Below are 14,979 nucleotides of genomic sequence, written 5' to 3' on the forward strand. Positions count from 1 at the left end.
TACCATTTTGTATTCTCGTGGAAGCAGTGTGTCCAGGCACATCGCCTCCGCCTCATATTTAAAATTCTCATTTTAGGGGCGCCTGGGTGGCGCAGTCGGTTAAGCGTCCGACTTCAGCCAGGTCACGATCTCGCGGTCCGTGAGTTCGAGCCCCACGTCAGGCTCTGGGCTGATGGCTCAGAGCGTGGAGCCTGTTTCCGATTCTGTGTCTCCCTCTCTCTCTGCCCCTCCCTGGTTCATGCTCTGTCTCTCTCTGTCCCAAAAATAAATAAACGTTGAAAAAAAAATTTTAAATTCTCATTTTGATTTTAATGACTCTGATGATGTGAAAAGTGCTTAGGACAGCACTTGGCATAATACATACCCTCAGAGAGGGTATCGTTTCACTACTGTTATTATCAGAGTAAGTGCTCGAACTTTTTAAATAAAGAGCATCTAAGTTCCTTGTTTCCAGGAGTCACCTTTCACTCTATGTTGTTGTCGTTGTTATTCTAAACCCTCCCAAACCACATAATAATAACCTCCAGTATTGACCATACATCTGTTTAAGTATTGTCATAATTAAATAAATGTTCATACATCAATAGATGTCTTGGTTTATAAAAAGGGCAGGGCAGAGACATCATCAATATCTCCCAGGATAAACAACAAGTGCTCAATAAATAGCACAGGTTTGTTTTTCTCCTGTAGCTGCCTGGAGCAACCCTCTACCCTACTCTGTCCTGGGATCTGTCCCCATACGCTGGGGAGGGACTATGTTCTCTTTGGAGCTGCACAGCCCCATGGGGACTGCAAACCTTGCCCTTCTGACAACAGGTGGGTAGGTCCCCACCACCAGCACCTTCTCCAGTCTGCAAACCCAGGTGTCCCTTCCTGGGCACAGCTTCTCTTGGGGGTTGAGGGAGGAAGGAATCTGGGATCTGGGCGTGGAGGTGCGCTCAGGGACGGAGACCTGGGCTGGGCCAGGCACAGTTGGGCTCTGGGTCTCAGTTGCCCCGGAGCCAGCCACCGAGGAAGGCGCTCCTTTGGGCAAGCCTGCACCCCAAGTCGTCCTCCAGTTCCTACATTCTCTCCGCCCCCTGCCCACGCTTAATTATTTCCTCTGGGTCCCTCCCTACAGGCCTCCTCCCTCGCCCGCGCAGCCGGGACACAGAGGGGAGGGCGAGAACTCCAGGCGCGGCACCGCGCTCCCTGAGGCGACGGCGGGTGGCGCGGTGGCTGGCGCGCGCGGCGCGGGAGGGTCCAGGATGCCTGAGAACATCTCCTACGCCAACTGCTGCGAGGCGGGCGAGCTGGCCATGCGCCCGGACTGGCCGGGGACGGGCCGCGCGCGGCCCTCGGGGACCGCCCGTCCTCTCTGGGAGGCGCCCGCGCTGTCTACCGTGCTCATCGTCACTACCGCGGTGGACGTTGTGGGCAACCTCCTGGTCATCCTCTCCGTGCTCAGGAACCGCAAGCTCCGGAACGCAGGTGAGCGCCACGCCCGCTGCTGGGGCTGGCGTCTGGTCTCGACCCTGACCCCGCCATCCGCCTCTTTGCGCGTCCTCAGTCCCTGGCGCCCCGGTCCCTATTCTCTAACCTAGTCCCCAAGTTTGGTCCTCAGCTCAAAAGTTAGGGTGAGTTCCTGCCCTTCCCCGACGCGAGGCGCCGGCGTCCGCCTCTCGCAGCCGCCGGAGGGCACTTGGCGGACCTGTGCCAGCGTGAATTGCACAAAGTTTTTCTGGCGCACTTGTTGGCACGGCGCCGGCGCTGTGGGAACGCACGTGTCTGGAGGCTGCTGTCATCCGGGGTGCTCCAATTTGTGCGGGTCCAGATGGTGCCCCTATCTGGCCACAGAAATCTCAGGATCTTTGACACCTCTCTCCCTCCCCTGCCGAGCACAGGGGTTCACAAAGCAGGTGCCAAGAAGATGAATGAATTCAGGGAAGCTCTCGGGTGAGCTTTGGGTTAGAAACCTCTCCAGTTCACCGAAGACCCATTTCCAGCCAAGAGAGCGTAGATGCAGAAATCTGCAGGGTCTGCTTCGGTGGGAACTACATTGCTTTGAGATAATGGGGTCCTTTCTGGAGACAGAGAATTCGTGGGATTCGGTGAAGATTAAAACGATGATTTGGCAAAATAGGGTTGCAGTCCTGAAAGTATTTTTCCCTTCTGCCCATTCTCATTTCAGTGTTTCCACTCCGGGGCTCTACAAGGGCAGGGGTGAGGGAGGGAGTCTCTGAACTCTGATCCTGAGAGATCATTGGAGCATGCTGAGCACCTCAGCCTGCAAAGAAGTTCAAAGCCCTGTTTGTCAATTTGTAACTTCCTAGTTTGGGCTTAAGGGCCCTTCAAATATTAGAGTGAATTAAAATTAAAAAGCAACAGCAAGAAAGCCAAGTATGTCGTTTAACTGTGCTTTTCTAAGGAGCCAGACCATTCAGAAAGGCCAGTTGTAAATGGGTATATATATTTTGTGCGGATCTGTGACTCCAGTGTTTTTACGTAAAGAACAAACAAAAAATAAAATTAGGAGCTACTGTTCATAATATGGGAAACAACACTGCTAAGTAGAAACACGCTTTCTAACGCCATCATTTCAGTAGTGGTGGTTAGTATTATCTGGAATACCTTTTTCAAGACATTATTACATGCTCTGAGTAAAAGCTATATATTATGAAAGGGCAGGTTGTGGTTAGAAAGTGGTATTTGAAATTTTTGATCACATTGTCCCTTTGCGGGAACCACAAACTTGCTTCCCCGGCACAGAGGGGCAGGAGGGAGGTGGGGCTGCGTCCTCCAGGTTCTGACACAGGCGACTTCTCTCCCCGACTAACCAGGTGTTTAGAGATAGCCTGGAGGGCTGTGCTTCCCTGGTGAATAATCTGGGCAGCCCGCTAAGGAAAAGGAGACTTGGGGGGGAGCGGGGGAACTGCTTTTTTTCTTAACCTGAAGCAGACAGGCATCTTCTCCCCTCCTCCATCCCGAGGGGCAGGGGGGCGCTCCCGGAAGCCTTACTGATTTGGGAGTGTGGCCGGGGTGTGTAATGAGCTTGTGACTTGCTGGTACATCCCCTGTTCCTACTTCCTGTTGAGTTCACACCAGGAACAAATTTTGACACTATAGCTAAATGACGTTAATTCCTGACACATTGGTGGCTGCTCTAGTCATGCAATTCAACCAGCTTTGATTTGACCATTGCATTTATTGACGAGGGTCATGAAAAAGCATACCATTGACTTCAGTTAAACCCTAGCAGGGTGAGGGGCGCCTGGGTGGCTCAGTCCGTTGAGCGTCCGACTTCAGCTCAGGTCACGATCTCGCAGTCCGTGAGTTCGAGCCCCACGTCGGGCTCTGGGCTGATGGCTCAGAGCCTGGAGCCTGCTTCCGATTCTGTGTCTCCCTCTCTCTCTGCCCCTCCCCCATTCATGTTCTGTCTCTCTCTGTCTCAAAAATAAATAAAAACGTTAAAAAAAAAATTTTAAACCCTAGCAGGGTGAGATCTGAAAAGGTGCTTAAAAACTGTCAGCACTTGGAATTTGCACTCATTCCACTAGGAATCAAGTCTCCTCTACTGAGAGTTTGGAGTGACCTTAAGAAACACTCATGTCAGACCTTTCTGTAATTAAGTTTGGTTCCTTAATTCATTGGTGTTGAGAAGATAGGACTGTGGCAATGAGAACACTCAGAGGTCCCATAACCAAGGCACACAGCCCATATTAAGATCATAGAACCTTTCTTAGCAGACAGACGCCAGTATCCTTTACTTGACTATTACAGACGCAGTTCCTCTTTCCATTCCTTTTGTAAAAAATGTTTATTTATTTATTTTTGAGAGAGCCAGAGAGAGAGCCTGAGTGGGGGAGGGGCAGAGAGAGGGGGACAGAGAATCCCAAGCAGACTTTGCACCATCAGCGTCAGCGCAGAGCTGGGTTGTGGGGCTTGAACTCAGGAGTTGTGAGATCATGACCTGAGCTGAAACCATGAGTCGGATGCTTAACCGACTCAGCCACTCAGGTGCCCCAGTTTCTCTTGTCATTCCCAACAGGGATGATCCTGGTGGCAGGTAAGTGGTTAGATTAATTGTCCTTTTTTCCTGGAACTACCCTATCTGTGGCTTCTGTTGCTGCGTGCATTGGGTTGATCTTTTCAGAGACAGCAGTAAAGAGAGGGAGGGATGGAGGGAAGATGGGAGACAGATCTGGGGCATTGACCCACCTTGGAAGGGAAGACCAGGTGTTTGGTTCACTCTTTTTTTTTTTTTACATGGCACTGGGTTGGCGGTTGACAATTCTCAGTGTGTGCTTCCTGGGGACCTACCATGTTTGAGGCTTTCCTGACAGCATCTGAGGACATGTTCTGTGCCTGCCACGGCCATGGCTTGCCCTGGTCTAGACTTAGCCAACAATAATCTCTGCATTTTTGATTTTTATCTCTTCCTTTCCCTGCTTTTCTGGAACCTTCCCCCATCAAGTTCTTTCTCTCTTATTTGTGTTTTCAATGTCTGTCATAGACATACACGTACACACACACACACACACACACACACACGCACACAGTCACACAGGTATACACACAAATAGGCACACATACCCAAGGGTCTCTGGTGTTTAAAAAAAAGTGGCTCCTGGGTGACTCAGTCAGTGAAGCATCTGACTCTTGATCTCGGCTCAGGTCATGATTTCACCGTTCATGAGATCAAGCCCCGTGTCCAGCTCTACACTGACAATGTAGAGCCTGCTTGGGATTCTCTCTCTCTCTCTCTCTCTCTCTCTCTCCCCCTCTGTCAAAATAAATAAATAAAATAATAAGATAAAACAGAATTTCCAAAAAAAGAAAAAGAAAAGAATCTTCCCTTGATTGTGTGTCTGCTTCTAAGTTCATTGCTATTCTCTGTCCCGTCACAACCAGACATCAATTTCCACCTGCTGACTACCTCACTGCTCCCCATCTCCTCCTGAGTGTTCTGCAGCCTGGCCTCAGAAATGCCCCTCTGTGCAAATATCTGTCATCGAGGCCTACTCCCTCCTTGAAAACCTTCTTTCCTTGGCTTACCAGATGCCAGTGTTTAGACCTCCTTCTTCTCTCCTCCCAGACACCTGATCCCTGGGAGTCATTCCTTCATTCCCCAAGTCCCCATGAGTTTTGCCTTATAATATCTCTCACTATTCCCCTTTTCTGCCCTCCCTACTCCTACTGCACTACCTTACACACTCACCATCACTTGAGGAAACTATATCCATAGGGTCCAGTCAGCCTTCCCTGCTCAGTCCTGCAGTGGCTCTTGCCACCAGTGGAGTCACTGCCATCCGTTACTGCCTTGGGTCTATACCACAGGTGACTCGGGAGCGCGGCTCACACAGCCCTTCTCCAGGGGCTAGCCCCCGCTAATGCAATAGCCTCTTCTCTCCTCTCATCGCACTTGTGAACTACAACCATTCCCACACAGTCCACACGTGCTATGCACTGCCTCATCTCGGGGAGCCCCCTGCCTCTTCCTGCTAGTGAATGTCCCGGTGCGGTTGTTGACGTTGCTTATTAATAGCAAGAAAGGCGTGGGGACTCTGTCTCCCTCTTCGGGCTTCCACGGGCCCTCCCCAGACAGCTCCTGCCTCGCTGTCCTGTTGTTGGTCTTTCTCTCTCCCTGTGGGACTATGAGTTTGTTGAAGGCTGCGACTTTTAGTCCATTTCTGTCCACAGAGCTGAGGGCATACTAAGGACTGAATACGGGTGTTGAAACAAGTTGAAAATGGACACGGCAACAGAAGGCAATGGGTCGGAAGGAATTAATCGTGCTTCACAAGGTGGGGCAGGCTCATCACGGCACTCAGAACTGCACGTGCCATCAGTGGAATTCTTACGGAACCGAATTGCTTTGAACACTAAAAGGGCACAGTACACCTCACTCTTGTCCTTGAAAGCTGAGTGGCACCTCTACACAAAGGTGTGCCTGCTCCACTTGCTCCTGTGTGGCCGGCCGCCTCCAGCCATGCCTGGGCTGCCCCAAACTGTGCCTCAGTGGCTCCTTAGGGAGTTTGCCCCTTGCTGGTCGGGGCTGCCTGTAGAATGTGAGCCTCCTGCCGTTACCTTCACTGTCCAGTCGGCCACACGGAAGAGAGCTGAGAGACTCATGTCCTTAGTGTCATGTCAAGATGATCTCCATTAAGAGAGCTGAAAGCACGACAAGCATCAGTTACTCCTGGCCCGTAGGCACAGTAGCCTCGATTTCCCAGGCGACAGTCAGGAGCTGTGGGCTGACAATGGATTCTTGTGCTGCGTCTGAGTTAGAGGCTGTTGGGGAAGACAGTTTGGTGATATGTAAGGAGAAAGGATGTGAAATGTTTGACGTTGGGATTGCCCAGGAAAACATGGAGGACTTGGTTGCCGAACACACAGGTCCTTGTCCAGAGTCTGCTCTGTCCTCCAGGCACCCAGTGATGCTCAGCCTGTACCATCTTTTTCCAGGGACAGAGACCGCATTGCAAGCTTCCTGATGGGAAGTTCCAGCCCGGCAGGGGTTTTGCATGCCCAGTTAGACTGGAGCAGAGCCTGCCTTCTCCTCCCACTTGTTGACCGAGGGTGTAAATGATGAATGAATAGATAGGCTGGCTTCACGCAAAGGCTCTTGGGAGGCTTGGAGGAAATGCTTAGTAGACCCACAGTCCCTGTGCACTCCAGGTGTTATAGGTGAGGTGGATTCCACTTGGTCCAGGCATCATCCTACCACCACCAACCACTCATGGAGACGCGCCACTTGGTGACAGGTGTCCTTTGACCTGCTCAGCCCGCAGGGTTTGCAGTGCTTATCAGCTGAAGACCAAACTGGGCTAGTTGGGACTCTCTCCCTGATGTTGCCTGAGCTCTCCAACTTCAGGTTTCTGCTCTGAATACTTTCTTATCTCTTCACCAAGCAAAGACAAACACATTTTAAATCCCATAATTATGTTTTTAGCTGAACAATCAAGAAAGCTCATAATCCTCTTTAATTCCCTCTCTGTAGCTCTCAGTAGCCCAGGGGCATGGAGACTTCTGTGTTCGACTGACTTTTTATTTTTTTCCCCGTAAGTTGGGTTCTGTGTTTAGCATGATATATCACAAAATTCTGAAGACACCAGTGCCACTATTAGGTCTTACAGTTCAAAATACTTATTGCTGAAAGAGTAGAATTTGGGGAGTTGAGAAGTAGAGTCCCCAGTGCTGAGGGAGTTTTCATCTTGGGGTCAGTGTCCTACCTTCTATGCTGTCCTTCCTGAGCTGTGACTTCTCATATCTTATCTCCAGGAATTATAGTCCAAGATTGTAGTTGACAGTCTCTTTCTTGTTTTTTTCTATGCAACTAATAATAATATAAAAACAACAGTAATAAATTCGAGCTAATATTACTGTGTGCTTATTATGTGCCAGATAAAAGTCTTTCCCATTTAAAAGAGACAGAAAAGGGAAAAGACTCTGTACATCCCCCCCATCAAGGGGATATCCCTTGGCAAGGACCCTTCCATTTCTTTCCTTGTCTTGAAGCCAGAGCTGATTGGGAGAGCCAGCTACAGTGCAAAAGTTTGTTCTCCAACATTTGACAGAATTTGCCCTTGCTAATGTCACCTCCTAATGGCCAGGTTAAATGGGCACACTTTCCTGTTCTTTCTCACCTTGGTGGATGACCAAGAAACTACACCATTGCCCTTGGCATTTCTTTTTCCTGATTCCCTCCAGTGCCCCTTCTTTGTCACTCTTTCTCTGTTAGGGCTATTGGCAGTTCACATAATCTTAGTGTCAGTTTCTTGAAATGGAAACCATGCTGTCAACTTTAAAGGATTCTTGTGATAGACAATTCAGCCAATTTATGTAAAGGCACATTATAAACTCCAAGGTGCTATAACAAATTTTTGCTTTGTTGTTAGTATTAAGTGTAAGTGAAGTAATAAAATGGTACCATAAGAGTCTCCAGATATCTCTATTGATGATTATGGAACAATATTTTGTAACAAGAATCTCATTTTTTAAAAAATAGATGTTTATGCTCTTGGCATAAGAAGACAAGGACAAAGAATACGTTTTCTTCTTTTAAGTGGTTGAAGTACCCCCATCATGTTTTTGTTTACACTATTAGCTTGCCTAACAGTCCTTTTCTTTTTTAATTAAACCAAAGTTACATTTCAACTTAGCCCTTAGACGCATCCACACTCTCTAAGATTTTCATAAATAATGTCATTTTAGTGGAAAACAATCTCTGCCACCAAAGAATTTGGAAACCAAGTTAGGAGCTTACATTAATGTAAAAGCCATTTGTTTTAGTGTTTGTAAGGAAATCAAGTTTTTTTTTTTTAAGATTTTATTTTTAAGTAATCTCTACACCCAATGAAGGGCATGAACCCGCAACTCCATGAGCAAGAGTCACATGCTTTACTGACTGAGCCAGCCAGGTGCCTGAGGAAATCAAGTTTTTGATAAATGATCTGCTCAGTGATTTCAGATGCTTATCCCCAGAAAGGAACTGATAAAAATAGTTCAGTTTAGTTTAGAGATGATTATTATTTCCTCTGCCCTTTCCCGTACAAATCCCATTGGAAGAAAACAGCCATTCTAGGAAGGAGGCAGGCCTGTTGCAAGGGTCTTTGTGATTTTGTTCAACTCCTTGGTGAACTTTCCTTTCTGACCAGCCCCATCTCCTGCCACTGCCCCCGGCCACAGGCCACCTGAGTACTTCCTCACTGCTCCCTTAGCCTGGCCTCCCTCCCAGCTCTCACCACACTGATTGGCTGCTGTTTTTGTATCTGTTTCCCCAATAGCCCTGTTGGCCTCTCAACAGCAGGGGCCATGTCTTTGACCCACACACGGTAGTACTCAATAGACATATTGTATGTTTGAATAGGTAAGGGATAGAAGATGACCCCGAGGCACAAAAGTTTAACCCTGTTAGAAATGATAGACAATCTGTTTATTTCCCTATTTTAACCTTTCTACGTCTTGGTTTTTTATTTATTTAATTGGCTTCTCTGAGACCATGAGCTTTGTGTGGGGAGGGAGTGTGTCTCTTGTTTACCATGCCTCCCTCGGCCCTGGCAAAGGCAGAGCTGGTGCCTGGTAGATACTCAGAAATATTTACTGAGAAAATGATTCCATGACTATTTGTTTCTACATTGGCTTTTAGCTCAACGACCGAGGACAATTTAAATCCAACAAACTCTTTTTTCGGGCATGCAGGGTGGGCACAGGGAGGAGGGATGCAGGGGGCACACAGGAGGAGGGGCAAGGGATGGAGATAGCTTTACCTTCTGGAATTTTCTTATCTGATGAAGACTAGATAGCTCGATGTGTGCTGGCTTTCTTTTTTCCCCCTGGATTACCAGGTCCTTGTTAAGTAGAGTTCCCAGAAAAAAGGACAGAGGAAGCGAGGAGGGAGGGGATTGTGGTGGTTGTGTGTGAGGGATGTGCTCTGTGTATGAATATGAAAAGGGAATCCCGTATTAGTGAACAAAGCCCTGTTGTTGAAGGCTGTCTCCGCTAATACACCCTGTCTGATGGAGCCAGATGGAAATAAATCACGCCAGGACTTGTGATGTAAATATTCATTAGAAGCCCGTGCACTGGGGGATGAGCAGTGTTGTGTGCACCCTGATTGATTTCTCACCTGTCTAGGGGAAGAAATGGATAGAGAACTAGATCTCCCTTGAGTATCCTCCAGAGAGGACCTGGCTTCCTACAGATGGGAGACAAAACAAGAATTTCATTTGCCTAATTTGGAATTGTGTCAAGAAATCTGGGAGACAGTCTGATGTTTAGGCAGATGAACCTACAGCGGGAACTGGTTGATTTCAGCCTTTTAGGAACAGCCGGAGCAATAGGGGAGAGTAATTGAATCACTGTCTACGTGGAGTTGAATGTGTTCTTCCCACTATTTACAAGCTGTTTGCCAGCCTCTGGGGCATTATTAGGGGATGAGCCACATTAACATGGCAGAGCTTCACTGGTTTTTGGGGGAAACAGCTGGCTGAGCTGGCACCAGCTCCCAGCAGCCCTTGACTTTCTCCGCACGTGCTTGCAAGTGCCAAAAGCTTGTTTGCTGCTCAATCAGGAGCCCAGAGGGCCCTGCAGAGACCAATATTCCTATGTTGGAAAGAAGTGATTTTCTTCACAGAAACAGCCAAGTGGAATGCATGGGAAGAGAAGGAAGGAGGACCTCAGAAGAAAAGGAGAGAACCCATGAAGGAACAGTCACGGAGAGAGAAATTCAGTAACTTGCCCAACCTCAAAGTGACAGAGCTGAAATTACCCATGTCATTCCGGCTTCCAGCACCACCTCCAAGTGTCAAAAAGACACTTAAAATTCTGGGAAGAGACAAGGGCTCCTGATTCAGCTGAGAACAAGAACTTTGAGAGAAGAAATACCTCGCCGTCTTGGAGCCAGGTGAGGTCTGAGCAGGAGAGCCAGAGACTGAAATCCACCAGTGGAGACAACAAACATGACTGGGAATTGAATGGAAAAGCAGGAGACCCACTCCACACCTCAAGCAGGTCCTCAGATGTGCATTTCCTGCCTGGCCACACTCAGCAGTAAGAATGTGACGGGGGGTTTTATCCCAATTGTATCCCATTAAGATGCCTAATTGTCCAAACGATGTTACATCAGTTACATCCTATCTCCCTTGGGCCCTCACATAGCTCTGACTCAGGAGTGGTTAGGTCCTGACGAGTCCCAGGAAGCTAACAGGCTTCTTTTCTATTGGTTCTGAGTGAGGTTGACTACATGCCTCTAAGGCCAGAATAGGCACTTCAAGAAGACTGCCTGGGGGCACCTGGGTGACTCAGGCATCTGACTTCGGCTCAGGTCAAGATCTCACCATTCCTGAGTTTGAGCCCAGCGTCAGGCTTTGTGCTGACAGCTCAGAGCCTGGAGCCTGTTTCAGATTCTGTCTCCCTCTCTCTCTGCCCCTCCCCCACTCGTGTTCTGTCTCTCTCTCTCTCTCTCTCTCTCTCTCTCTCAAAAATAAATAAACGTTAAAAAATTAAAAAAAAAAAAAAAAGAAGGCTGCCCGGGGGTCTTCTGTGTTCCCACCCCCATCTGGAGCGCATCCTGTGGAAACTTCTTTGAGACGTGGTAAATGTGCGTGGGGAACGGGCTGGAAACAGCCCTTTCTCTACCTTGGGGGTTTGTAACTGTAATTGTGGAGTCTACCTTACCTGGGGGTCTGACTCAGAAGGATCCCCAGCCAGGTGACTCTGAGCCTCCCTTTTTCTGTACCCCCTTGAAGCCAGACCACAGCCAGACCTCTCTCTGATGGCTGCACCTTTTGGACCCTGCCTGATGCTTTGGACCCCTGAGGTGGTCACATCAGCCTCTGCCGCATACAGAACACATTCATGGTGGCACTGGAGCCAGTGTCCTTGCCTCCTTGGGGAGTCCCTCCTGCACACGTATTCCATCTGCCCTCCGTGTTCAGCTGCTCTAGGGCCGGCAGCTTGCACCCCACCATGTGGTAAGAGGCTAGAAGGCTTGAAAGATGACGTCTAGTGCCCACTGCATTCCCAAGGGTCTCTATGGCTGGAGAGGATATCATCTTCTGAGCATGTAGTTGGTGCTGCAGCAGTGCACTCGGTGAGTGAAAGAAGTGGCATCAGGGATGGAGCCTCTCACGTTCTGAGCTTCATGTCGGCCAACCTTTCAGATTCTTGGTGCTTTATTCGTGAGTCAGTGTTTGTTTTAGAATGCAAATGTTTTAGCCATAGAAATGAGTTCTTTTGGATGTAGCCCCCTCTCTTCCCTAGGGTTCTGGCCCAGAACACGTCCAACGCATATTAATCAATGGCTGCTGTAGTTTCCAGAGGTTCTCTCTGGCTACGGAGCTTGGTGACGCCAGAGAACACTCCATTCAGCAAAGGGAGGCGGCTCAGGCTGCTTTCTAAGTGTCTTTAATTCAGTTTTCTAAATGTGAACTGCATTTGGCAGGTGGGATAGAAGAAAGGTTGCAAGAGGAAGAACCATGTACTCTGGTATTCCCCTGTGTTGCCTTGCCTGGGGCCTACGCTCCCAGCCACGTGGCCATGTCGGCAGACGCCCGGCCTGGTGGCATGGAGTCCAGTCCTTTCTTCTTTTGCATATAAAAGCCAGGGAAGTGGATTCACTACCACCCTCCCTGCCCACACGCCACCTTCCTATAAATCTCTCTGATAGTCTCCTTTTGCGTCTTCTCCTGACTGGTCAACAGGCTACTCTCTAAGTGTCGTTAATTCAATTTTCCTGATGTTTGGATCCTCGTCCATGGGAATCCTTGTTGGAGTTTAAACAATGCCAAGCCCCCGAGCATCTGTGCCTCTCATGAAAATTGTCATCGTTTGTGAGCGCCCACTGTGTCCCCAAGCACTCGGCACCATGATTTAATTCTACAGCTATAGTGTAAAGTAGGTATCATTATTCCCATTCTGCGAATGAGAAAGATGAGGCCTGGAGCGCCTGCGTAACTTGCCTCAGTCACACAGTGAGCAGCAGACATGCTGTGTGAGCCCTGAACGCTGTGCCTCCAAAAGCCACTGTTCCATCCCCAGTACTAATAGTTAGCTCAGTAGCTTTTAAGTAACTGTTTAAGGTAACTGGATAAAGGGGAGGATATTCGACAGAAGAGAAATTGTGGGGTCTCTTGCTGACTCTTGCTCCCTATTTCCTGTTCCAGGTAATCTGTTCTTGGTGAGCCTGGCATCAGCTGACCTGGTGGTGGCCCTGTACCCCTACCCGCTAATCCTCGTGGCTATCTTCCATGACGGCTGGGCCCTGGGGGAGGTGCACTGCAAGGCCAGTGGCTTCGTGCTGGGCCTGAGTGTCATTGGCTCTGTCTTCAACATCACTGCCATCGCCATTAACCGCTACTGCTACATCTGTCACAGCATGGCCTACCACCGGATCTACCGGCACTGGCACACCGCCGTCTACATCTGCCTCATCTGGCTCCTCACTCTGGTGGCCTTGGTGCCCAACTTTTTCGTGGGGTCCCTGGAGTACGACCCACGCATCTACTCCTGCACCTTCATCCAGACGGCCAGCACACAGTACACAGTGGCAGTGGTAGTCATTCACTTCCTCCTCCCCATTGCTGTCGTGTCCTTCTGCTACCGCGCATCTGGGTGCTGGTGCTCCGGTCCCACAGGAAGGCCAAGCTGGAGACCAAGCTGCGCCTGAGGCCCAGCGATGTCCGGAGCTTCCTAACCATGTTCGTGGTGTTTGTGATCTTCGCTATCTGCTGGGCCCCGCTGAACTGCATTGGCCTTGCTGTGGCCATCGACCCAGAAGGAATAGCTCCCCAGGTCCCGGAGGGGCTCTTTGTCACCAGCTACTACCTGGCTTACTTCAACAGCTGCCTTAATGCCATAGTCTACGGGCTCCTGAACAAGAACTTCCGTAGGGAATACAAGAAGATTGTCTCAGCCCTCTGGAACCCTGGGTGCTGCTTCCGGGATGCTTCCAAGGGCAGCCAGTCCACAGGGCCTCAGAGCCAAACTCCACCTGTCGTTAATGCCCAGCATCCTGTCCAGGTAGACACTCTCTAGACTGGATCACTGACCGGGCGGCCGGTTCATTAAATGGTGGGGGTGGATCTGCTCCGTGCGTGAGATCAGGCAGCCTGCTGGGCTATGCCGTCCTGTTCGCGTGACAGCACACGGCTTGTGGAACTTCATCCTGTGGACAAGAAGACCATCAGCACCCTTGGTTCGGGCTAGTCAGAGGATACCTATAGGCACTGGGGGCCACATCCAAGTGAGCACGGCATCGGCCCTGGCAGACACTCTCACTGCACTGGAGGCTTGAGGCACACATCAACCAAGGAAGGGACAGAATGAGGACGGGCTTGGAACAGAAGAAGCCAGTTACTTCCTATGAGCTGTCCTCTTCTCCCACTTTGGCCTCCTTTCTGGTTTCTCTCTGTTCCCCAAAGGGCAGTAAGAATGGATACCTTCCTGTTGGCATTGAGGAGGGCACCTGTCGGGATGAGCACTGGGTGTTGTGTGGAAACCAGTTTGACAATAAATTATATATATATGTATGTGTGTGTGTGTATATATATATACACACACACACATACATATATATGTGACATATATACTGATACACACACACACACACACACATATATGGGAACATACCTCAACATAATAAAGGCCATCTATGAACCCCCCCTCCCCCCCCCACACCAATAAAAAAGAAAAGAAAAAGCTCTGTAGTGCTAGGAGCTAGGTAGCTCTGCAGGGCTGCAGGGGGCTGGCGCGTCCAGAGGGCAAGTGTTCTGCACGCTCCCCCACTGACTCCCTGCGCATACGTGCACGTGCACACACACATACACACCACCGTGTATACACCGCACGCACCACCACCTCAGCCACACTATGCACATACCTCAAGCACACACACACCCCCTCCTCAGGCATCTGGAGCATGTAGCCGGCCTGGCTTCCTTTCCCGGTTCCACCAGGCTCAAGTTGTGTGACTTGGGGCAAGCTCCTGACCTCTGTATTCCTCGGTTTATTCACCGGACAATGGAGATCGTGCCAGTACCTGTCTCCCAGGGCTGTTGTGAGGGTTCCTTGGGATAATACAGCCAAAGAGCTGAGGGCAGTGCCTGACGCATGGTGATCATTCAGTAAACACTAACTATTATTATTATTACTACTACTACCTAAAATGAAAGATAATCTTGAAGGAGAGGAGAGGAGACAAAGACCGGAAGTGGAGGCAAGTGAGTGGGGGAGGCGTGAATGGAGGTGGGGGAAGGGCGCCTCACTTCCTGTTTTAGCATGTCTGCCTACAGGCTTTGTATTTGCAGACACTTCAGGTCTTAGCACCAATTTGGCTTCCTTCCTTTGAATTTGGCCTCCTTCTTCGGTTCCACAAACATGACCGACTACTCTGGGGCCAGGTCCAGCAGGAGAAAAAAAAGGCATGTTGCCTGCCCTCTTGGAGGTCACAGTCTGCTAATGAAGAGTATCGGCTGGCACTTAGCGGGTGCTTGCTTTGTA

General features: G+C 49.5%; 1 protein-coding gene across 1 annotated transcript; it reads left to right on the forward strand.

Annotated features, from left to right (window-relative positions):
* Positions 1-1,130: 1,130 nt before the first annotated feature.
* MTNR1B (melatonin receptor 1B) lies at positions 1,131-14,149 on the forward strand. Its single transcript, XM_025928836.2, is given in 3 exon segments — positions 1,131-1,470; positions 12,645-13,079; positions 13,082-14,149. Coding segments are annotated over 3 exon segments (1,092 nt in total). The 5' UTR covers positions 1,131-1,247; the 3' UTR covers positions 13,516-14,149.
* The last annotated feature ends 830 nt before the right edge of the window (positions 14,150-14,979 follow it).

Source organism: Puma concolor, chromosome D1 (assembly GCF_028749965.1).
Source record: "Puma concolor isolate L17-30 chromosome D1, mPumCon1.1.hap2, whole genome shotgun sequence".
Classification (NCBI taxonomy): Eukaryota; Metazoa; Chordata; class Mammalia; order Carnivora; family Felidae; genus Puma; species Puma concolor.